Below are 23,408 nucleotides of genomic sequence, written 5' to 3'. Positions count from 1 at the left end.
AGGAAAAAAAAAAGAAAAAGAGAGAGAGAGAGAGAGAGAGAGAGAGAAAACCTTACTATCCGAGTGAATTTAATGGTGTCGAGGGAATCGTTAATGGTCTCCCATATGACGGTAGAGTTTTCCATTCGAAAAGTAACAATAATATGGCGTGAAGAGAAAGGCGTGGGTGGAGTGTCGAATACATGCAAGCGTTTTCGCACGAAGAACAAAAGAGAGAGAGAGAGGAACTTGGAGGGTGACTCGTCGAGTCTCCCTTTCCATAGTCTGTCTCTCTCTTTCTCTCTGTGTCTATCTATCTCTCTTTCTCTTTTTCTCTTCTTCTCTTTCTCTTTTGCTTTCTGCTCGTAAATTACGATACATTCCAGTCGATGTTCCACGGTGATAAGTCACGGCCGCCAAATGTTTCGTCGCCATCGGGCATTATTTTCGCCCCGTTCCTCGATTACCTTTAGATATCGTGGCGCACGTAAGTACTTATGCGGTACTTGTTATGGTGGATAACCTTTTATCGAAAGATTAATGGGATAAATATAATAGATTTCCTTTACGAGTTCACGACAAATAATATTAAATAATTCTTTATCGAATTAATTCGATATATTCGATCAAAAACGACTCGATCTTATTATATATGCTTTTACGAATATTATTTACTTCTGTCGTGTGATCAAATCACTGTCGATTAGAAAAATTATTGAAAGAAATCATATCGAACAAATTTAAAGGAAAAAAGTATATACATATCCTGTCTAATATGTATACATCATATTACATATGTTAATACTCATCGAGTCACGTAATAACAAATCTAACTTTTGTCATAACATGAAATAACGATCGAATGTAATAATTATGAGTCGTCTTTGTCGAATGCAAAAGCGTTTTTTAAGAAGAGAAGTTCGTGCTGCAGTTGTCGATGCAACACATACTTCATGAGAGTCTTCTAATACCTCCATACGATTGCAGTTGCAGCGAGAGAGCTCTTTGTCCCTTTTCTCTTCTTCTTCTTCTTCTTCTTCTTCTTCTTCTTCTCCTTCTTCTCCTTCTTTTCCTTCTTCTTCTCGTTCCTGACTGCACGCCGTGAAAAACGAGACTCCGGATGTGACGTCATTACATTCCACGGAATTATTTACCTCGAAATCGCGGAAGTAACGTGACGTTCATTGTAAACACACGATCATTTTATTTAAATATTTTCTCATCTTTTTTCTCCTTCTCTCTTTCTTTCTTTCTTTCCTTCTGTCTTTCTCATTCCTCTTTACTAATACAAAAAAAAAAGAAAAGTGCGAAATAAAAAGCAATAAGAGAAGATGGGCGAAGGGCCGAAAAGTTAATCGTACATTTCTGTTCGGAATCATTAAATTCCCAGCTTAGCTCGTCGGCGAAAGAAAAGAATGAGAAAAAAAGAAAGAAAAAAAAAAAAAAGAAAAAAAATCAGCAATCGATTTCGCAAAATCGTTTGGGACGATTTTTGAGCCACAATGTAGAGTCAAAAAAAAAAAAAGCCAAAAGGAGAAAGAAGAAACAAACAAATAAATCAAACAAAATAGAAAAAAAAAAAAAGAGAAAAGAAAAGACATTGTCGACTAGTATGCTTTCTTTTCTTTCCTCTCTTTTTCGTTTTCTTCTTCCTTTTCTTTTTTTTCCTCCCAGTTCTCTTTCTATCGTCATTACATACGGGGAAAGCGGCTGGTTCGGGCAAAAGTAGCTTTTTATTTGAAATTTGGTGTGGCGTGTGCAGGGTGCAACCGTTCGACCGGTTCCCGAAAGTAACGCGATGCAACTTTATTGCCGATACGTACTTATCGTATCTTACAACTCGAAGGGAATCCGATTAAGGAACTGAAACGCTACTTTAATTATTTATGATTCTTGTTTGCTCGGACAGGCGATCCTCCTCTCTTCTTCTTCTTCTTCTTCTTGTTTTTGTCCTTCTTTTTGTTTTTGTTCTTCTTCTTGTTCATTTTCTTTTTCTACCTTCGTCGAGTCCTCCGTCGAGATAGAGAGAGAGAGAGAGAGAAAGAGATAAAGAAGGGCGACGCACGTTTCACGACATTCCAATGCCCAAATAAATTAGGAAAGATACGATGATGAATGGGAAGTTGTTAAATAAATATTGGCTTGCCGGGGGAGCGAGCTTCGAGCGACGAAATTTGAAAGAAATGCTGAAGAAAATTTTTCGATTCATTCACCGAAAAGCAGATCTTCCGTTCTAACGTTTCTGTTCTTTTCTTTTTTCTTTTCTTTTTCCTGTTTCTTTTTTTTCTGTCTCTCTCTCTCTCTCTCTCTCTCTCTCTCTCTCTCTCTCTCTCTCTCTCTCTCTCTGTTTCTCTCTGTCTCTTCTTCTCTTCTCTTTTTTAAATCAACATTGTCAACACGAAAGAGAAGAAAGAGAAACGGGAAACAAGTTCCGATGCTCGTCGATCAATTCTGAGTTTTTCTTTTTTTTCTTTTCTTTCTTTTCTTTTCTTTTTTTTTCTTTTATTATTATCGACACAGAATGTTCCTAAAAAAGTTTCGAACTAGTAGTTCCTAAGATATAGGAGTTCGTAGCTGATTTTTCAAATAATTTATTCCTTTTTATCTCCTTCCTTTTCTTTTTCAAGATTGTTATAAAATCGATCGAGTCTCAGTTACGAGATCTCTAAATGGTCTTGAAAATAAGTCATTGAGTTTTAAAATCGTTTAATCTTAATGATCGTCGACAAATTGTAGGATTGTAGAGGGAAGAAAAAATTGTCGAAACGAAAGTGGTGGTTGTTTTTTTTTTTGTTATTTATATTCTTTATTTTCTTTACTTTTTCTTTTTTATTTCTTTTCCTTAGCTATACAGTTTACCACGCTTATGATCCTTCGATTAATTTTCATTTCGATGACGTACATTCGTACATACATACATACATACATACATACATATATACATACACGCCGTGAGTGCCTTCACGTTCGATATAATATATCATTTACTTAGTTAAGAACCAGAAGGGAAAGGGATTTACGGGTTGGACAATGACAGGTCCACACGGTGCGAATGAGACACACGCGATCTTCTGATTTCCTCGAAGGACACGATCCTCTGCAAGATCCTTCCTTTTCCTGATTCCTTTCTATCCTAACTAACAAACGCGTATGTACTTCGAAGCATAGTCTTAACAAAAAAAAAAGAAACCATGAAAGAAAGGAACAATTTATATAATATTAATCGAACAAAATATTTCACAAAAGACACAAGAATATCCAACAAATAAATATAAATATTCCTTCAACTTTGCTCTTTACAATATCGTTATATTCCCTGGAATGGCGAACCTATGCTCGAGCCGTATTATTATTCAATCGCTTATAACGATTACAAAAGATTACGATTATCAATGGAAAATCGTGATGGGAAAAAGAAAAAGAAAAAGAAGAACAAAAGGAAGAACAAAGAAAGGAAGAAAAAAGTAGAAGAAAAAGAAAAAGAAGGAAAAGAAGAAGAAAAAGAAAAAGAGAAAAAGAAACAGAACGAAACAAAATAAAAATACTTTACACCACACACAGGCGTTGTTGTTCGTCGTGCATCGAGTAATAGTGGGTGTGGGAGAGTATGCGATACGGTGCACCCACGTGCACCGTTCCGCGCTAAGCTTGTAACTCACGAGACGCGCGCGTAAAGAGGAGGCGGAGGCGGAGGCGGAGGTGGAGGTGGAGATGGAGATGGAGATGGAGATGGAGATGGAGATGGAGGTGGAGGTGGAGGTAGAGTTGGTGGTGGAGGTGGCTGTGACTGTGACGAAGGAAGAGGAGAAGGAGGAGGAGGAGGAGGAGGAGGAGGTGAATGGGGGTGGGAGAGGAGGAGAAAGGCACGCGTGTGTGGGATCGAGCTAGCCTTCGAGACGCGAGCCAGACGCGACTCCCTTCTTTCCTTCCTTCCTTCCTTCCTTCCTTCGTTCGTTCGTTCGTTCTTTCGTTCGTTCGTTCTTTCGTTCTTTCGTTCGTTCGTTCGTTCGTTCTTTCGTTCGTTCTTTCGTTCGTTCGTTCCTTCCTTCCTTCCTTCATTCTTTTCTTCTTTTCATTCTTTTTCTTTGCTCCTTCTTCTCCCCTCCCTTCCTCCACATTCTCATCATCCTCCTCATCGGTCTTACCTCGATTCAAACGCCGACCTTGAATTCGGTGCATATGCATAATATGTCGAGTGCATCGTCGCTTCTCACCGCGACTTTGATTCACCACGGGAGAAAAGAGAGAGAGAGAGAGAGAGAGAGGTTGCCAAAGTGAAACGTTTTCATGTATGTACATAAGTATGTTGTGTATGTCGAGAGAAAGACTTTCAATTTTCCTCTCTTTCTTTTTCTTTTTCTTTTTTTTAGTATTTCTTATTTCGTCATACACCTTTCTTTTTTATTTATAAAGATATCGTTAATGAAACTTATGAATGTATCGAGTAATCATTGATAAGTAAAAGACCATCGATATTCGTTAATAACAATTTGATTGAAGCGAAAAAGGAAAGAAAAGGAAAGTAAAGTCGTATTCGTGTTTCGAAATAAGCACGAGTTATAATCAGCAATATTATTAATTTAGCTTTTCCTACGGTAACCACTTCCTAAGAATGTAAAGAGCACTAATTGCTGTTATCAATACGCTATCGCTTGTACTATCGAGCAGACGTCGGCCATATACGTATAAACATACGTGTGTAACGTACCGTGAACGCCCTACGAGTCTTACGTTACATATTCCGATCAGGAACGGCCTGCGAACTCGCGATTAGTGTCATTAGTATCTCTATTAACGATCGACTATCGTTCATCCCTCGATAATAATGTTCGGTATTCGCGTGTAGACGATAATTCAATTTCTATATATGTAATATCGTGCAAAGTGATTAGATGTATATCTGAATTAATGCCTGTATCAAAGTTTCATTTCCTTTTTTGTTTTCTATAGACGTATGAAAAAAGAAAGATAGATATTTTACTCGGGTCGTTTTAAAGAGACGTATCACTTCGATGAAATTTTATACGGGGAAGAAAGAGGAAAAGAAAAGAACGAAAAGAATTCATTTCTATTTATTCAATTGAAGATAAATATATATATATTTTTTTTTTCCTTTTACACAGTTTCACGTACACGAAAAGATACGATGTATATTTCTTTTAATGCACTCCCACGCGAAACTAATTTACAATTCGACGTGTGTTATTCTTATACGTTTATCTCACTCACTCGTATGGCGTACGAAATTATTTCTTCAAAAAAATAAAATTTTATTTCGATCGATGATCGATGATATTTCGACAAATGTAATTCGAATAAAACGTATGACCGAGCGTTCGTATTTACGACGAATATTTAAATGAAAACGTGAAGCAAGAAAAAAAGATAAATAAATTATCGAACGATCGAATATAATTCGAGGACTCTTCATTAACATTTTAAGTTAAGCAAGGAACACGAGCGACGACAATGCACCGTGGCGTAGTAATCAAAGTCAAAACAATCGGGCGAGCGTCGATAAAGGTCACGTAGGCGGCAGCTGATTCCATTCACAAATACCGTACATAGGCGTCCACTACGCTCAGTTCTCTGAATCGTGTTTCGAATTTTTAATTCCACTACGACCACAGAAGAAATACATAGACGAAAGGAGAGAAAGAGAAAGAGTGAAAAAGAGAAAAGGACGAAAAATTTTCGTAGAAGTGAAGAACGATTTTTCGACATTTTCTTCTTTTTTTTTTTTTCTTTATTTTTTTTACATTCTTTACTCTCTCTCTCTCTCTCTCTCTCTCTCTCTCTCTCTCTCTCTCTCTTTATCTTTCTCTATCTCTCATTCTTCTTCTCTTTCTTTGATTAATATTTACGTATATACGAGATAAAAAATTGCTTTTTATATCAGCAGTTTTTTTTTTTTCATTAATGTTGCTGACTATAAATAGAAGTTCATATCGAACGATTTAATATCGAGAACGATTTAGTTTCTAAGACGATTGAAGAGTCGTTGGAAGAGTCGTTGGAAGATATTAAAAATCGATTACACCTTTGCGGAGACTCTTTATCGTCTAATTAAGTCTCGCAGTGTTACGATCTAAGCACGTAATTTGCTGGGTTGAAGAGAAAAAAAGAGAAAGAAAGGAGAAAGGAAGATCAGCTTAAAAAATGTTCGATAAGGTTTAATCGGCTTTTGAAATCGTTCGAATAATCATTGAAAACCCGAGGGTGTAACAAAATATATGCGATAAATAAGAAGCAACGAATCTATAGATTGCGTTCTTTATTGACGTTAAATATTGTATAGTTGCAATAGTAGGTAAGTAAAAGCTGCTGCTTATTGTTTGCTCGATAAATTACGTTATAACGCATATTGACGCGCGTAATACATATGAAATAACTTTGACGTACGATAAAAAGTGAATGCGTACATTGACTAAGACACGCATACACGCTTACACGTTTCGTAATGGTATTATCTTAATTCGTTCACGTTATGCTCGTAACCGCAGGATACGTTTATCGAGTGAAAGATTAAGCGAGGGAAAGAGAAGAGGGTGGGAGGGAAAGAGGGAAGGAGGATAGAGAAACGTGTGCGTAGAAACTTGCATGGCATGTGTCGGAGGATATATAGTACGTGGATATATCCTCCTAGGCCTCCAGCGAGAGAACCTACGAACTCTACTCGAGGTAGATGAAAAAGAGCAAGAAGAAAAATAAAAGGAACGAAAGGAAAAAAATTAAAAAAAAAAAAAAAAGAAAAAAAAAGAAACGAAAGAAAATGGATTCTAAGTGGGAAACAGATGCTCTAGCGGATTTCACAGGAGTACGAGCGGTCCTTTAAATATTTTGACTTTTTATGTTTTCAAGTTGGATCTCTCGAGAGAACCTGCTCTAGTCGTACAACCGATATTTTTTTTCAAATTGCTGTTTTCTCTTTTCTTCTTCTTCTTCTTCTTCTTCTTCTTGTTCTTCTTTTTAATCGTACAGGTATAATAAAACTCTTATATCTTGGATATAGGTGTATATTCTCTCTGTTAATCAAAAATTAATATATAAAAGATACAGGTAACGCGCATGTTTGATCGATAAGAAATGTGTAGCGTATTTTCTTCTTCTTCTTCTTCTTCTTTTTTTTTCGTTATACCACTTATCCGATTAAGAATTCATACTGTAATGCACGTAATCGATTATTATTAGGGTTCTTATCGCTCACGTTTATCGATCAAACCACGGTTGAACGGTGATAAGGAGTGTCCTGTGTCGCAAAAGCTTTCTTTATGTATGCGTGTGATTTCTAATACGTGTGTATCGAGTAATGAATATATTATAGTTCTATAATCTTTATTATATATATATATGTATTTATTTGCTATGTATTTATATCGTGATATACAATATATGTACGAGTATGTTGGTACTATCGATTCGTTTAATCGAGTTGAAAATCGTGATGGTACGTTAAATGTATAAGAAGAAATGCAGGCTCGTGAGAAAGTAAATGATAAACGTGTGCGTACATACGTGTAAGTTATTACACATAGAACATAGATATATACGTACGTATGTATATGTAGTAAAGGAGTAGAGCAACGCGAATTCGACACCAAAGAGTCTGACATATTCGGAGAAGCTACAGCGTCACGTGAGCCCTCGTCGGTGGGGATCGAAAGGCCACCATGAAATAGGGTCCACCAGCATGATCGCATAGGGCTTTACAAGTTTCTAAGATAGGTATATATACATATTTCGAATTCTCCCTCTTAGTTTGCCTCTCACTAATTTATCTCGTCGAATTTGAATTTTCCTTGCGTTAAATACCCTCCCTTGAAAATCGTCGACCTTTCGAGAACATAAAACATTAAAAAAAAAAAAAGAAAGAAAGGATTGTTTGTCAATTTCATTTTCAAAAGATAACGATGCGTTGGAGTTTTAATTGTAATAGATACACGCATCGTAGGGACAATAGTTTTTAAATAGGAGAAAACCTTCTTAGGAGACATTAAAAATGAATTACTCTTTCATCAAAAATCTTCGGGCTCGTCATTAAGGTTTTTTTATCTTACGAGTTAAGGTCGTAATTTTACAATCCGTAAAGGAGATTATCTCGAAAGGTTAGTCGAGAAAATGTAATTAAATTTTAATATACCTCTTGATAACTATTGGACCCTACACGCCCTGTGATACTTGGTAATTGAAGTTAGCTTGAAAGTAAATGGGAAAGTTTACCAAGGTTGTATAAAGGTGAAGAAATTTTCTCTCATAAATAAGAAGAAGCGAATGAGAAGGATAAGGGATAAAAAGGAAAGAAAGAAAAAAAGAAAGAGGAAAAGAGATAGTTCGAACAGGTAGATTTTCGGCTTCTTATATACGGGCTTAGGGTTTTAGTTTGGCAAAAGGTTCTCTCTCTCTTTCTCTCCCTCTCTTTTTTCTTATTATTAGAAAGTGACAGCTATGTTAAAGGAATTCCAACGAGTAACGTTAAACTAGAAGACCGTGTTGCTTGGTGGAATCTATCGGCAACGATAGAAGGAGATCTTTAAATTTACTCGAGTTAAGCCGAGTCTCCTGTTCGAGCCTAGATCGAAAGATTCGAAAGATTCGATAGAACGAGAGAGAGAGATCTCGATGAGGATCTCAAAAGGAACATTTTTACCTCAAGAAACAAAAAAAAAGGAAAAATAAGACACTCCTATTATTTTAAACCGACAAGACACCATAGATTTCTTTAAAGGCAAAGAGTAAAATTAATGGAAAAAATCGGTTTTTAAGAAAAACGAGAGGGAAAGAAGATAAACGTCCTTAAAAATTGTTCTTTCTTCTTTTTCTTCGAAGGAACAAACGAGATTCGTTATTACTGTGTTTCATTTGTAACCACAAAAAGTGGACTTGTCAGAAATCGTGTAAAAATTCACGACACAATGTAATATCTCTTGGAAAAACCTGGGTTGAATAAAACGGGATTTAAATTTTGTTAGTAGAAACGTGCAGGACTAGTCTTTTCCTCTGCGTAGGGTCAGAGAGAGTAAAACTCGGAAAAAGAAAGAAAGAAAGAAAGAAAGAAAGAAAGAAAGAAAGAAAGAAAGAAAGAAAGGCAGAATGAAAAAAGGAGATAAGAAAAATAGAGGGAGTGACAGAGAGGAAGGGGAGGAAGGGGTGAGACGATGTGGGAAGAGAAAAGAGAAGATTCCAAGAAACATAAGAGCAAAGTTCCTCCCTGACGTTTATATGTACGTTGGAATAGGTTGTTGGGTCCTTCGAAACCATCCCTTTTGGCCTTTTCAAATCTTCTGGACTTTGGACCCGCTTTTTGCTTTGCTTCTTCACCAACCCTCCCCCAACCCTCCCTCGATTCTCCTTATTTTAACCTGCTGCCCGCATCCGCAAACGAATCTTTGCTTCTTACTTTTCGGACTTTTTCTCTCTCTCTCTCTCTCTCTCTCTCTCTCTCTCTCTCTCTCTCTCTCTCTCTCTCTCTCTCTCTCTGTGTCTCTTTCTCTTTTTTTTTTTTGATAATATTGTAGGTATGTAGTATGGTACAGTGGTACTCAAATAAAATTTGCTCAACAATTTTATATATCTATGTATAATAGAAACAAATTTTTTAAATAATAAATTCCTTTCGTTGTTTGATCGTAAAATTAATTTAACGAGAGATACAGTTGTTACTCGTTGTTATTATTTATTTATTTAGTTTTCTTTTTATGATATATATAGATGATAATTAATTAAAATGAATTTGTCGGGATTACGAGTATGTATTAGTAGGTGAAGTATCACTGCACCGTAACCAAACGGAGTAGTAAATGAGATACGTCGAGAGGAAAAGAGTAGTATTATTAACTTATGCGGGTCTTCCAACGCGTGTATGTATAATATGTTTGTATGAGTGTATCTACATCCGTTAGATTCTTCTTCTTTTTCTTTTTTCTTTTTTTTTTTTTTTAAAGAACAGACCGGGGGTAGAGCTTTGTGTTCTTCGTGAATGATTCTACTACATTGTTGCGTGAGAAATTGAAAGTAACAGACGATTTAGAGATAAATTTATTCGTAATTTTTATAGTAAAAATTAAAAAATGAACGAAAAGAAAGTGAAGCGCGTACGCGCTCTGATTTATTAATTAAAGTGCAATTTCTAAAATAAAGAAATCTTACATTTGTCAGGTACCTACATACAATATTATTTTTATATAATAAATCTGTCGAAGGAAAAGCTTGTAATAAAAAACAAAAATGAATGATATAAAACAAAACAAAACAAAACAAAACAAAATGAAATGAGAAAATTAAATAAGTAACATTTAAATAATTAAATAAACATATGTTATTAAAAGGTATAAGATAGCAAAAGATAAAGAGATAAAGAGATAAAGAGAGAGAGAGAGAGAAAAGAGATCGAAGAAAAGTTAGAAGAGAGGCTGAGAGTTTTCCAAGAACATAAATTCCCAAGAAAAGAGAGAAACGGACGTGAAAGAGAGATTTGGACTGTTCCAACGGAAGAGTCGTAGATCTATCGCTAACGTGCGAGACATGGCTCGCATGAAGAGCACTCGTCGTCTTCACAACGTGCCTTGGGAAGAATGTGAAATCCAAACACAGTCGACAGAGAAAATAAGAAAGACAGTGTGTTCGCTTCGACGACGATGATGACGACGACGACGACGACGACGACGACGACGACACCAACGAGTCCGAGTCTCTTCTTTTATGGTTAAAGACCTGCACTTGTTTTGTCACACAAAGAAATGTATACGTGGAAAATATTTCACTATTTTCTTTTTCTCTTCTCTTTATTTTCCTTTTTCTCTCTTTTTTACTTATCAAAATTATTAAAAGAAGAAAAGAAAACGAAAGACAAAACTCGCATCTTAATTTTGTCAGAAGTAAAATGTTTTGTTTTTTGTTTTGTTTTGTTTTGTTTTGTTTTTATCTTAGAAAGAAATAAAAAAGACGAGTCGTATTTAATAGATCAGTTTTAGTTATGCATATATGGGAAATTATCTGTCTTTTAAAAGTAACATTATTAAATATTAAATATTAATACAACAATAATAATAATTATTATTATAATATTGATAATAACAATATCGACGACTAAATTAAATTATAATTATCTTGTACGTAATCTTACGCACACAAATCATTATCATTATTATTAAAACAACTATAAATATTAATAACGAAAGAAGCTCTCTTATCTCTTCTCTCTAATTCTACTTGTTCGCGTTATCTCTTATAAGATAACAATATATATAAATTAGATATTTTGTTGTCGAGGGGAGAGGAAAAAGAGGAAGGAAAAGAAAAGAAAAAAAAGAAAAGAAAAAGAAAAAGAAAAAGAAAAAGAAAAAATAAACGTGAAGGTTTCGTGTTTCATTCAAGTTCTCGGTTCACTTTATCAGCGATGGCGTCTCTGATCTGCTTACGGAAAGTGCTTACCTCTAGGCTTAGGTACTCCAAACTAAACATCTTGTATATTTTACGCTTACCCACGAAGTAGAGATTAGAAAGAGAGAAAGAAATAAAGAAAGAAAAAGAAAGGAAGGAAGAAAGAAAGGAAGAAAGAAAAATGAAGGAAAAGAACATTTTCTTTCTCTCTCTTTCTCTCTCTCTCTCTCTCTCTGTTTCTGTCTCTCTGTCTCTTTTCGTTTCTCTTTCTCTTTACTACGAAACCAATTTTAAAACCGGATCGCGACGAGAAAGAGAACGAACGAAGGGAAGGATATTTAAAGAATACAAAAAAGAAAAAAGAAAGGAAAAAGGAAAAAAAAACATATGCTAACTGTCAACGAAGACAGTCGATATGATTTACGAGGAGCTCGTAGATACGGTAAAGAGGGCAAAGCCGAGCGATGATTGGCGCCGGCGCCTGACTACCTCATTATCATAGTGCATAAGAGCTTATGGCCTTCTAGTTGTCCCGTATGTCGTCTATTTTTTTCTCTTCTTCTCTTATTCTTTCTCTTTCTCTCTCTCTCTCTCTGTATCTCTCATTTTCTTTGCAACGACGAACCATGGAAACCATATCTTTCGATCGATTTCTCAAACTTCTTTTTTTTACTCGAATAATTACGAATTAAATCGACTTGTTCGAAAAAGAATAACGAGAGAAAGGAAAAGAACGAGAAATCCTTATCGTACTATCGTTTTCATTGGATCGAAATTTTTGGCGGGAAAAGAATGATCTCTATGAATGAAATCGATTCATTCAATAGTTTTCATGAATGGAGATTTCGGCGGGAAAGGATTTTTCTTTTTTTTTTTTTCATTCATTGCCTTTACAAGAATAATCAAGCGATCGTTAATAAATATTCGATCGTCAAAAAACTTTCCTTCAAAAAGAAAAGAAAAATTAAAAAAGAAAACAACGTAATTTAATTTGGCGAGAGATCTTTGAATCCTTTAAATTTGAAAATTGCTTTAATCCACGTAAATTCGAAATTATATGAATGCAAATATATATACGTATATATCGCGATAATTGTTATTATTAAAATAAATGAGAGTATTCTCTTATCGGCCATCGCTGTTCAACCATGTTAAGATTAATCGATGTTATTTGGCGTTAAACGTGCGTATCGTATATGCGAAGTCCTGAATTCTTAAGATTCCAATGGTTAAAGTAGCACGTATGAATGTAAGAACAATTAAGAGCGGGAAAGATAAGCTTGCATCGTGTTGTCTCACTCGCACTCACATACGTAAATACGTACGTACGTGTATATATGTATATATGTATATACTTACATACGTAACTTGCTACATAGTTCTTTTCTCTTCTCTCTCTCTCTCTCTCTCTCTCTCTTCCTTTCTTTCTCAATCGCTCGTTCACTCTCTTACGAACCTTATTCAATTCGCAACGACATTCCGTAGCAGTACCAAATGCGGTGAGTGCCGTATTCTATTTCTTCTTTGGGTAGATCGGTGCGCGTTTCGATTCACAAAATCAATTACAGGTTGTTATCGACTACTCAGAACGCTGTCGATGTTTTTCGAAAGGGAACGGGGGAACAAAACTCTTCGTTCGGCTTTTCTTGGTCGATCTTGGTCGAACTAATTAAACTGAGAATACGAAAAAAAAAGAAAGAAACAAACAAGAAAGAAGAACAAAAGAGAGAGAGAGAGAGAAAGAAAAAAAAATATTGTAGGAAAAAAAGTGAGAAGTGAGAAGGAAGAAGTTCGAGATTAAAAAAAAATAAGAAAAAAGAATGATTTAAACACATCCTAATTGCAAGCGTTCGATAATTTTCCAAGTCGTAGGTGAAGTGAAGAGAGATGGGAAGAAGAAGGAAAAAAAAAAAGGAAAAAAAAGAAAAAAGAGAAAAAAATGACGCGAAACGTTTCGCGAGTGTCAAGCGTGAAACGACGATAAGCGCATCCCAGTTGTTACAAAAGATAATCGACAATAATGACAAGAAGATTATAAATATTTATAACCTACGATATATATGTATTATGCTCGTATAAACGCTTATTGTGTCCGTGCTCGCGTGCCCATAATCGCGATATATTATTACCGTCATTATCGGCGCGCCGTTAACAAGATTGTCCCCGGCATTTTAAAATCACTGCGAGCGGACGGTCATTATGGGCACGAATTACGGTTCATTAGGAGATCGATCAAGCACAATCATTTTGTGTCCTTTTATCGTAGCCCTTCTCTCTCTCTCTCTCTCTCTTTCTTTCTCTTTCTCTCTCTCGGTAAAACGTAATCGGACAGTCTTAAGAGAGTCGCTAAAAAATTGTCGATTATATTTAAAGAAATGTTTACTTATATATATATATATATTATTTATTTATTATTTTTTTTTTCGTATATATAAGTTGATATTCTCATGGAATTCTAGATAAACTCGTTGAAGAACGAAGCATTCGGGGCGTGTTTCCAACTCGCGTATCCTCAGCATCGCCAAATAAAGAGGATCGAACCTCCGCGGAAAGAGTAACCCGGTGTGCATCGCTCGAGCCTTGCTTTTTGTCGTGGAGGAGTCGAGAGAACTACGGAGTCCAAGCCTCTTTTCTCCTTCTCCTCGTCCTCGTCCTCGTCCTCGTCCTCGTCCTCGTCCTCGTCTTCATCTTCATCCTCACTCTGCTCCTCCTCCTCCTCCTCCTCCTCCTCTTCCTTCTCTTTCGTTGACTCCTTCACGGATTCCTGTGGCTCTTACAGACTCTTTAAAACTTACTGCTCGACGTATTCGATTCGAGATAATGACGTTTCGAAGACGTTCGAACGATATAGAAAATCAAGAGACAACGTGTACCTGTTGGCGAATTTGAATGTTCTTTTCTTTTTTTAAGAAAATAAAAAAATTGATTTAGAAACGATTATTACTACGTCGAGGTTTAAGTTTATCCACATATTTTCTTTTTCTGTGTAGAAATAGAAAATTTTTTGTTTTTCCCAAAACTTTCCAATGGACAATGCGAGTATTCGTTCCAAGAAAAATGAAGTACCAACGATCATAAATACCGAATTAGTGGAAAAAGACAAGAAAGGAAAAAGATAAGTAAACAAAAAAAAGGGAAAGGGAAAATTTATCATCGAAGTTAAATGTACGTGTTTGGAAGATTAGAGATCGATTACTATGTCAAGTCTAACGGGTCTCCGGATATCCTCGGACATGTTCAGGATTTTTATTCCACGTCCATACCATGCTTACTTACCTTACGAGTTTATTTGAAATAAAGCTTTGGAAATTTTCTCATCGTTCGTGACGAGACTAGGATCTAATCGGTGGCTGTCTGGATTTTAATCCTCTTTGTTTTCTCGATTATTGTCTGTTATTGTATAATATAATAGTTGTGATATTATTCAACGAAATTTTTATTACTATAAAACTTATTCTCCTTATCATTTTACTATTATTAATATTATTATTTGCGTTACATTGAAGAAAATGTAATTTGTTGTCGAAACAACAACAACAACAACAACAACAATAATAACAATAGATAGAATACATACGAATGATAGACAAATCTCAATTGTCGATACAGTTGTAGAGTTTTAAGATCTAAAGAATAAAAAGATATCTAACGATTTTAACAAACGTATATAAGGTAGACAAATTCCAAGCGATACTCGTTCGAGAAACGAAAGATGTAATACATAATTTTGGTAAACTCTATTAACCATGGACGATCGTATCTCTGAAAAAAAAGCCACAGAGAAAGAAAGAGAGAAAGAGAGAGAGAGAGAGAGAGAGAGAGAGAGAGAGAGAGAGAGAGAGAGAGAGATCCATTGCAGATTCCAGGCGAGTTCGGTGAGCTTGAAAAACCATCTTGGTCTCTCTGTTCATCATTCGAGTCCTTCTCGATTCTCCGTCTCTTTCTCTCTTTCTCATGGTATCCAACACGTCCAATTCCAAGGCTTCCAACCAAGTCTTCCCTGTCCCGATCCTTTCCCTCAGTCGTCCCATTCCGGCTAATAATACCATCCGAGCTACCAAACCCGGACGCAAACTTGTACGCTCAGGGCACAGGTGAATACCTGCGAATACCTGTCCACTCTCTGTTCAGGTGTAATCTTCTCACGAATAATCTCTATTGGGATATATGTATGTATGTATGTATGTATGTATGTATGTATCACATCTCTTTCTTCTCCGTTATATCTTCTTCTATGATCGATATATACTGTACTACCTGTATATACTGCCAAAACATTTTTTCAGATATATTGTATATAATACATTTGAAAAAATGATATATATATAGTGTGCGTCTATTTATTTATTTATTTATTTATTTAATAATTTAAACGCGTATGTCGTTGTTGATCCAAATTACGAAATAATCTGTGATACTCCTTTTTCTGTTTATTCGAATTAGAAAGCCTATTACGTACACGATTACTCTTTATGAAATAATTTGCGATATCCTCTCTTTTTTTTATTTATTTATTTATTTTTTTCATTCGAATTATCAAACGTATGACGGAGCAAATAATAATTGTGTAAGTTTCGATCAGTATCGTTCTCGTTTGGAACAATTCGAATGAAGATTTTATAAATGTTCCGACTACTGTTTAATACGAATACCAATGTAATGTTATTCGGTAAAGAAATACATAACACGTAAAAAGAATGCGCGAGGATTCTATACGATTCGGTCCTTTGGATCTACCTGTGCCGGTCTCCTTCAATAGATGCTTATCTACCGAAGGTCTTCTGTAACCTGGATAAGCAATTTTCGTGTAATTAAATACTCCCTCGATCAACGTAACGCATACCGCGTGAGAGCAACTAAACGGTCTCCTTAATATCGCGATACATTTAATTAAACGAAATGGAGAGGCAAACAGGAGAGTAAAAAATCCAACGACCGATTTGTTGCACTTTACAAGCGTCGAGCAAGAAGAAATCCTTTTAATGAAACTTGCTTCAAAATGAAAGAGACAGAGACAGAGACAGAGAGAGAGAGAGAGAGAGAGAGAGAGAGACAGAGAAAGAAGATCATATTCATTTTTTCCTTTTTTTTTTCCTTTACCTCGCTTTTATCGAAGTCAACTCGTATAGAGTTTTCTCGTTTGGGTTAATTATACACACACGCGCGCACACACACATATATTTATTCATACATTTTGTAAAATGTATATATATATTTTTTTTGTGTAATATATATTTTATTTAGTGAAACCGTATCGATCCAACGCAGTTAAACAACGTCAACAAAAATTATTAATCGCGTCATATCTTCTCGACGGATCTGTACGAATAATGAAACTTTATCGAACATTAATGAACTGTAAATGAACTATTGTATCTCAAATTTCGTAATTAAAATAACGCTTAAGATAATAGATGGTATCATAACGGTAATAAATCAAAACCGACGAACCGAAACGATGCGATTAGAAAAAAAAGAAAAAAAGAAGAAAAGAGGAAAAAAGAAAAGAAGAAAAGAAAAACAATATCCCAATCTTTGTTTACTTCTTTAAAGTTCGCTCCACCTTCAAAATAATCTTTCGTAATCGTTTTGATTAATTACACACCCCCTCGATTTACTACCCAGTTGGATTTGCTTGACATTTGAAGAAATTCGTCGATTAAAAAAGATCGCATATTTGCTACGATAGGAAACTCGATGAAAGAAACGTGTCAAGCAATGCGATTAGCTTGATCAACGATGCGTAAAAGAAAAAGAAAAAAAAAATAATAGTTGTCGCGTTACAACTTAACAACATCCTGACACTGGCCTGAAATAATAGGAAATGCAACGTGCGCTTGCATATCTCGCGCGTGTGCATGTATATAAGTGTTTGTGCATGTATATAAATGTGTGTGCATATGTATGTATGTTTGTAAAAGAGAGAAAGAGAGAGAAACTTTACGACAAATATCTTTCTATCTCTGTCTCTGTGTATGTTTCTCTCTCTCTCTCTCTCTCTCTCTCTCTTCACGCATCGTCCACGGCATAATTATTGCACTCTAATGGGTTTTTACAATTACTTGGGCAGTATACGAATGAACGTTCCTCCTAGGGTGCGATAAAACTTTGCCACAGAGAAATCGCACGCTGCTGTTCGAAGTGATCATGCAACTCGCATGAGACTCGTTAAAAACAAAAAGTGAGAAAGAGAGAGAAAGAAAAAGTGATAGTAGTAGTAGTAGTAGCAGTAGTAGTAGTAGTAGTAGTAGTAGTAGTAGTAGTAGTAGTAGTAGTAGTTGAGGATGTCTCAGGAGACAACCAAGAACAGCTTTCGAAGGGGCGTCGACGGTAAACTAAAAAAAAAGAAAAAGGAGAAGAAAAAAACGCTATTTCGTTGGTTAAATTCTAATTAGATCGAAGCAGGACAGAGAGGCAATGACGACTACGCTTTTTAAATCCAAACGAATCGACACACGTTCGTCCATCGTTTCTTCCTTCGAACAATAATCTTTGATAAACTTTTATCGAAAGTGCGTATATGGGTATAGCGCGTGTGTACGCGTGGAATATAATTGGGAATACAAATGTTAAATTTCGTATAAATATGTTAATAGGACTTGCATTTAAGTATGTATACGCGTGCACGTGTCTATGTGTTTGTACGCATTTATTTTTTATATTTCACGGAGTGAGAACATTTTAGAGGCTTGTATGTGTTTATTTTTTTTTTTGCATGTATTTATATATATATATATATATATATATATATATATATATATATATACAAAAAAATATATATATAAGGGTCAGTCATTTAAATGAGAATATTTTAGAAAATCGTATGTATTTATTTTTGAGATATACCGGCTGAGTCATACATATATTTACATAAATGAGAACATTTCGGAAGCTCGTATATATTTATTTTTTTCTATATATGTATATGTACGTATGTGTGTGTGTGTGTAAATATATATATATGTATAGATACACACACATATATATAATAAGAGTGTATATATTCCATAAGCACGTTAACGACAGTGGCGATGATAATGTCGCGATAAAAAAAGAAATGGACGTGGAAGAGTCCTCGAGAAGGTGACGTCATTATCAGCTCACGTACCCTTTGACCTCTTCGCGTACGCTCATTTCCGTTCATAGGAATACTTCACTTCGACGTACACACGCTGCTCTCATATGCACTCGGCGACACCGTTTTTTTATTTATTCTCTCTTTTTCTTCGTTCTCATTCCTATACTTGTTTTTTTCTCTTCTTTCTTTTACAATCTTCTTTTTAAGCCTTATTAAGAGTATAAACATACGAGGGACCTCCTATACATAAGTTCATCAATGACTGACCCTATGTATCATATATAAAAAAAAATACATTTTATTTTCTAAAATGTTCTCATTTAAATCTCTGACCCAATATGCATGTGTGTATATATATATACACACACGCGCGCACATATATATATATATATATATAGTGTGATTACTTATTGTATGTAAATGAACGACACACGTAAATATTGCGATTATCTATATAAAATGAATATATCTAATAAATGACTACACACACATATATATATATATATTTGATATATACACATATCTATAATATATACATCTTATCGCAATACATAGTACCTTAACGTAGATATATTGTAGATATTGTGATTACGTGTATGAAATGAACGATATATTGTATATATCTACGTGTCACAATACACAGTACTGTAATAATAATCTTTGTGATTCTCGCATTGCCCCTGTCACGCGATCCTTATCGCGAAATATACGTGTAATTAGCTTTTGCTCGTAGGCAGAACGGAGGTCTCCGAGGTTCGTGCCATTGACGTGCCGACTCGAATGAATCGCGCGTAAATATCGTCATTCTGAAAACGGCTTAATTGAAAATGAGAACGCGTGCCTCTTCTTTCTTCTACGTACATATGTACATAACTACATAGATACGTATACATACATATATATATATACACGCAGTTGTATATACATAGATGCATGAACGCCCGTACGGATCTATGATGCATTACGTTATTTGATTTCGATATGAAACGTAAATCGATTTAACTCGCACATACTCACATACGTAAACACATTTATACGGTAATACCTGCATATGTATTATGTAAGATAAAACATATTATATCACGTTACGCGATATCGATCGAGAAAAGAGTAAAATAAAAGAATGGAAAAAGAAAAGAAAAAAAAACGATTGCATATATATATGTATGTGTATATAAAATCGTTCGTTATATATCGTTAGACTGATCCGGGTCAAGGGTATTTGTACACTTTAAGGGAAGCTATAAACAATGATATGTTGCATCGTAAAAGGCTTATCAATTTCATTCATATATGCATATATGTAATAAAAATACGCTGCGAAGCATGTAACACGAGGAGTTTAATATTAGTTGCTCGAAATTGTTCATTTCGTCGAGGAAATCTATAAAATTTCCATTCAATTTCGTATCGTCTGTTTTATCGAAGAATCGAGGATAATCAAATATAGGATGAATCAAAAGTTTTGCAGGTTTGCGATACGCAAAAAAAAAATAAAATGAAATAAAATAAAATGAAACGAGCAAAAAAATTAAGTCGAAGAAGACTTATATCGAAGGAAAGATTCAATCGTGATCGATTTTGGAAAATCGTTTATAAAAACTTTTGACCCACCCTGTACACTTTACGCTAGATAATACGTAATAATATGCAGTAATACGTAGTTGATTTTAACGAGTGTGTATGGTCGATGATGGTGGGTACATAATAAAGAAGATTATTACACGAGTTAGCATGTAATTTAACGAAAGATTAAAAATAAATTGCTAGGATTATCGTTCGCCTATTTACTACTATGTTCTACAGAGAAATGGCATAAACATTCGTGATAACGTTCAACGCCCAACAAACACGTATCTACGAAACACCAACGCGATCTAAAATTTCATATATTAGTAACTTATAGTAAAACTTATCGTCTGGAAAATAATAAACGATTATTGCTATAACAAAAAAGAAAAAAAAATACAGAATAAAGAGAGAGGGGGGGGGGGGGAATTTTCAAAGAATTTTTTTTATTATATCGATCGGAATAAATGTGATCGATTTGTTATCATCGATTAGATAAGGGATTCTGATTAATCGCGATCGTTATCGTCGTCCGAATTAATCGAGCATAACGAATTAGAGATTGGTGATTTATAAAAATTCCGAAAAAAAAATAAATAAAAAATATAAAAGGAATGTTATCGCATTTCTCAAAAAAAAAAAGAAAAGAAAAGAAAGAAAGAAAGGAATAAAGAATGAAAAAATATAGTATTAAAAATTGGAAAGAATTTATTTGCTTCGGGGAGAAGACGATTTTCTTTGCGTAAGATTTTCATAAAAATTATTCAGCAAATTAATTTAATGTCAAATAATTTTCGTTGAAGTAAGATTTAGAAGGGAGTTTCTCTTTAGTTGTTCCTGCGAGAGTTCCTCCGTTCGATCGTGTTAAATACAAACGTCAGGAGTGTTATCGGAACGAGCTGCGATAAGTCGAGAACTAGTCCGGCTAGTTTAAAGATTTCAAGGAAGCAGGACTGCAACGTGTCACCTTGTCGTTGTCGTCGTCTAATGCATTTTCAATTCGACCGATTTATTAAAACTAGGATCTTTTCACTTTTACATAGAATATAAACACAGATCGGGTCGTAAATGTTCTATTATTAATCGCGAATTTCGAAGAAAGACAATTAAATATTATAATACTCGATCGAATGAAATTGTTAAGGATAACGAATGAATGTTTGTGGGCTGTATAAGAGTATAAGAGAGAATGTTAATCAAGTTATAATTATGTATTAATTATATATAAGGGAAGAAATTAAAATTGTAGAAAAATAATATATCCTTAGAAAGAAAAGAAGAAGTATGATATATTCGGAAAATTTTCTTTTTCTTTCAATCGTTTATACGCTTTGAATACAAATGCGTGCAATACGTTATTAGATTCGACAAATAAATAAATAAAGGAATATATATGATCACTTAGAATACGTGCAACGAAGAAATTGGAAAAGATAGACAATCACGTCGCGCGATGAATTAGACGGTAAATATTCATCATCGTCAAAAGTAAAATTGGCATTTATTCTAGTTGTTCTTTTGCCGGAGGATACATTATGAAAATCTAATTGTAAGAAATAGCCGCAAATAACTACCTACATAGAACGGAATAAAAAGATTTAATAGGATCTAACGCATTCGAGATCAAAGATAAATCAAGAAGGAAGAAACCTAGGTAGATTAAACGAGTAAAGGATTTCCTTTTCACTCTTCCAATGATTTATCTTGAAATCTTTCCACCTATTTCATTTCTCACACTAGATCGAGATCCTATAATCGGAATGATTAGAATCATCAGAATGATATTTTCTTATTGGTATTCTTATCAAATTTTCGTAAAATCGAATATTCCAAATATTTTCGTTAAAATCTCCGAGTTAGAATCACGATCGTAGATATTGAATTATCTCTTTGATTTATATACGTATTCGCTGATATAAACGTTCACTTTTTTCCCAGCCCCAAAAGAAAATAAAGAAAAAATTCAAGAAACTACGAATTAGAAACATGTTTGGTAGAATCCGAAAGGATCGATAACGATATTTAAAATCGTCTGAGCAATTTTCACTCGGTTAGAAACTATCCTGTACAGAGGGAGATGCGTACAGGCGCGTCCTGCACATTTATTAGTTAATAATATCAGATTAATTTGATGGAAAAAAAGGGAAAGGAAAAAGGAAGAAACATTCTCTTCGGTTCCTTTCCTCGGACACGGACTGAAGCTCACACGTTAGACACATACGTATAGACGTACGTACATACGTACATACATACGTACATGCATACATACGTTCATACATTTATACAACGCGTACATACAGATACATACACACACATATATATATACTTGGTATACGAGTTAATTTTATCGTCGATTCGATTTCGTGCTCGTAGTTAAGCTATACGATCATGGAGGCAGAACGAAGAGAGTTCCCTTCGAGTGTTCGAGGTGAGTCGAATGAAGAAGAAGAAGAAGAAGAAGAAGAAGAAGAAGAAAAAGAGGAGAATAAGGAGGAGGTGAAGATGGAGGAGGAGGAGGAGGAGGAGAAGAAGAAGCTTACCAGGCGTATCGTAAAGAGACGGGTAAGCACCAGCCGGAACATTCATGCTCTAGTGAAATTAAATACTAGCGACTTAGCTTCCCTAGAGGCCTTCGAGGCCATTTAAATCTCTCGATTTAATTTCTGGCGGGAAAATTGAAAATCGTTGTTTCGTATAATCGATCCATTTTCATTTTCATTCTTATGACCGATATTAATCCGATATATTTGACAGCATATAAATAATGACATACATACGACCTATATAATTAATAATTATATATATATATATATATTTTGATTAAAAATGATATAATAAAAAAAAGGACAAACAGTACAATATTTACAGTGTGATAAAAGATCCACGCGATTTCATATTTGTTATTATCGAAATTTATTATTATTAAAACGAATCAAAAAAAAAAAAAAAAAAAAGAAGAGAAGAAGAAGAAGAAGAGATCTATGTCTGAGCAGTCTTTTAATAAAAATCATTGAATAAAAATCTAATAAATAACATAGATACATAACATAGATGGATACACGCGTATATATAAAACTATGATCGATCTTTAAGATTCCGAAGGAAGAAGGAGAAACTCGATGAAGATCCTCTCTCTCTCTCTCTCTCTCTCTCTCTCTCAGGGTCCCAGGACTATCTCGTCATCCTGTTTAAGGTTACTCATCCGTATAGGGAGCGAGAATGAGCGTAGGTTGGTAGTAGTTGAAAGGAATATGTGTAACCAAAGCGAGTTAGTCTAATCGTAAGGAACGAACGAGGACGAACGACGTTTCTTCTTTTATTACACACTCACGAACACGCACACGTACGCATTCATCTACACGCGTCTCTTCTTCTTTCCTCTCTTTCTCACTCTTAAACGTGA

At 34.8% G+C, this 23,408-nt stretch overlaps 1 protein-coding gene across 2 annotated transcripts in view; it reads left to right on the top strand.

The window, feature by feature from the left end:
• LOC127069124 (uncharacterized) overlaps positions 1–22,742 on the top strand; it is a 72,571-nt gene extending 49,829 nt beyond the window's left edge. For both annotated transcript variants that reach the window (XR_007783335.1, XM_051005844.1), the window contains one exon: positions 22,379–22,742. Coding sequence is in view for 1 of the 2 variants with exons in the window: in XM_051005844.1 (XP_050861801.1) it covers positions 22,379–22,651 (273 nt within the window). In the remaining variant the exon portion in view is untranslated. The remainder of the gene's footprint in view (positions 1–22,378) is intronic.
• The last annotated feature ends 666 nt before the right edge of the window (positions 22,743–23,408 follow it).

The sequence above is a fragment of the Vespula vulgaris genome, chromosome 14 (genome assembly GCF_905475345.1).
Source record: "Vespula vulgaris chromosome 14, iyVesVulg1.1, whole genome shotgun sequence".
Lineage (NCBI taxonomy): Eukaryota > Metazoa > Arthropoda > Insecta > Hymenoptera > Vespidae > Vespula > Vespula vulgaris.
Note: the sequence above shows the minus strand (reverse complement) of the source record. Positions and strands in the feature narration are given on the sequence as shown.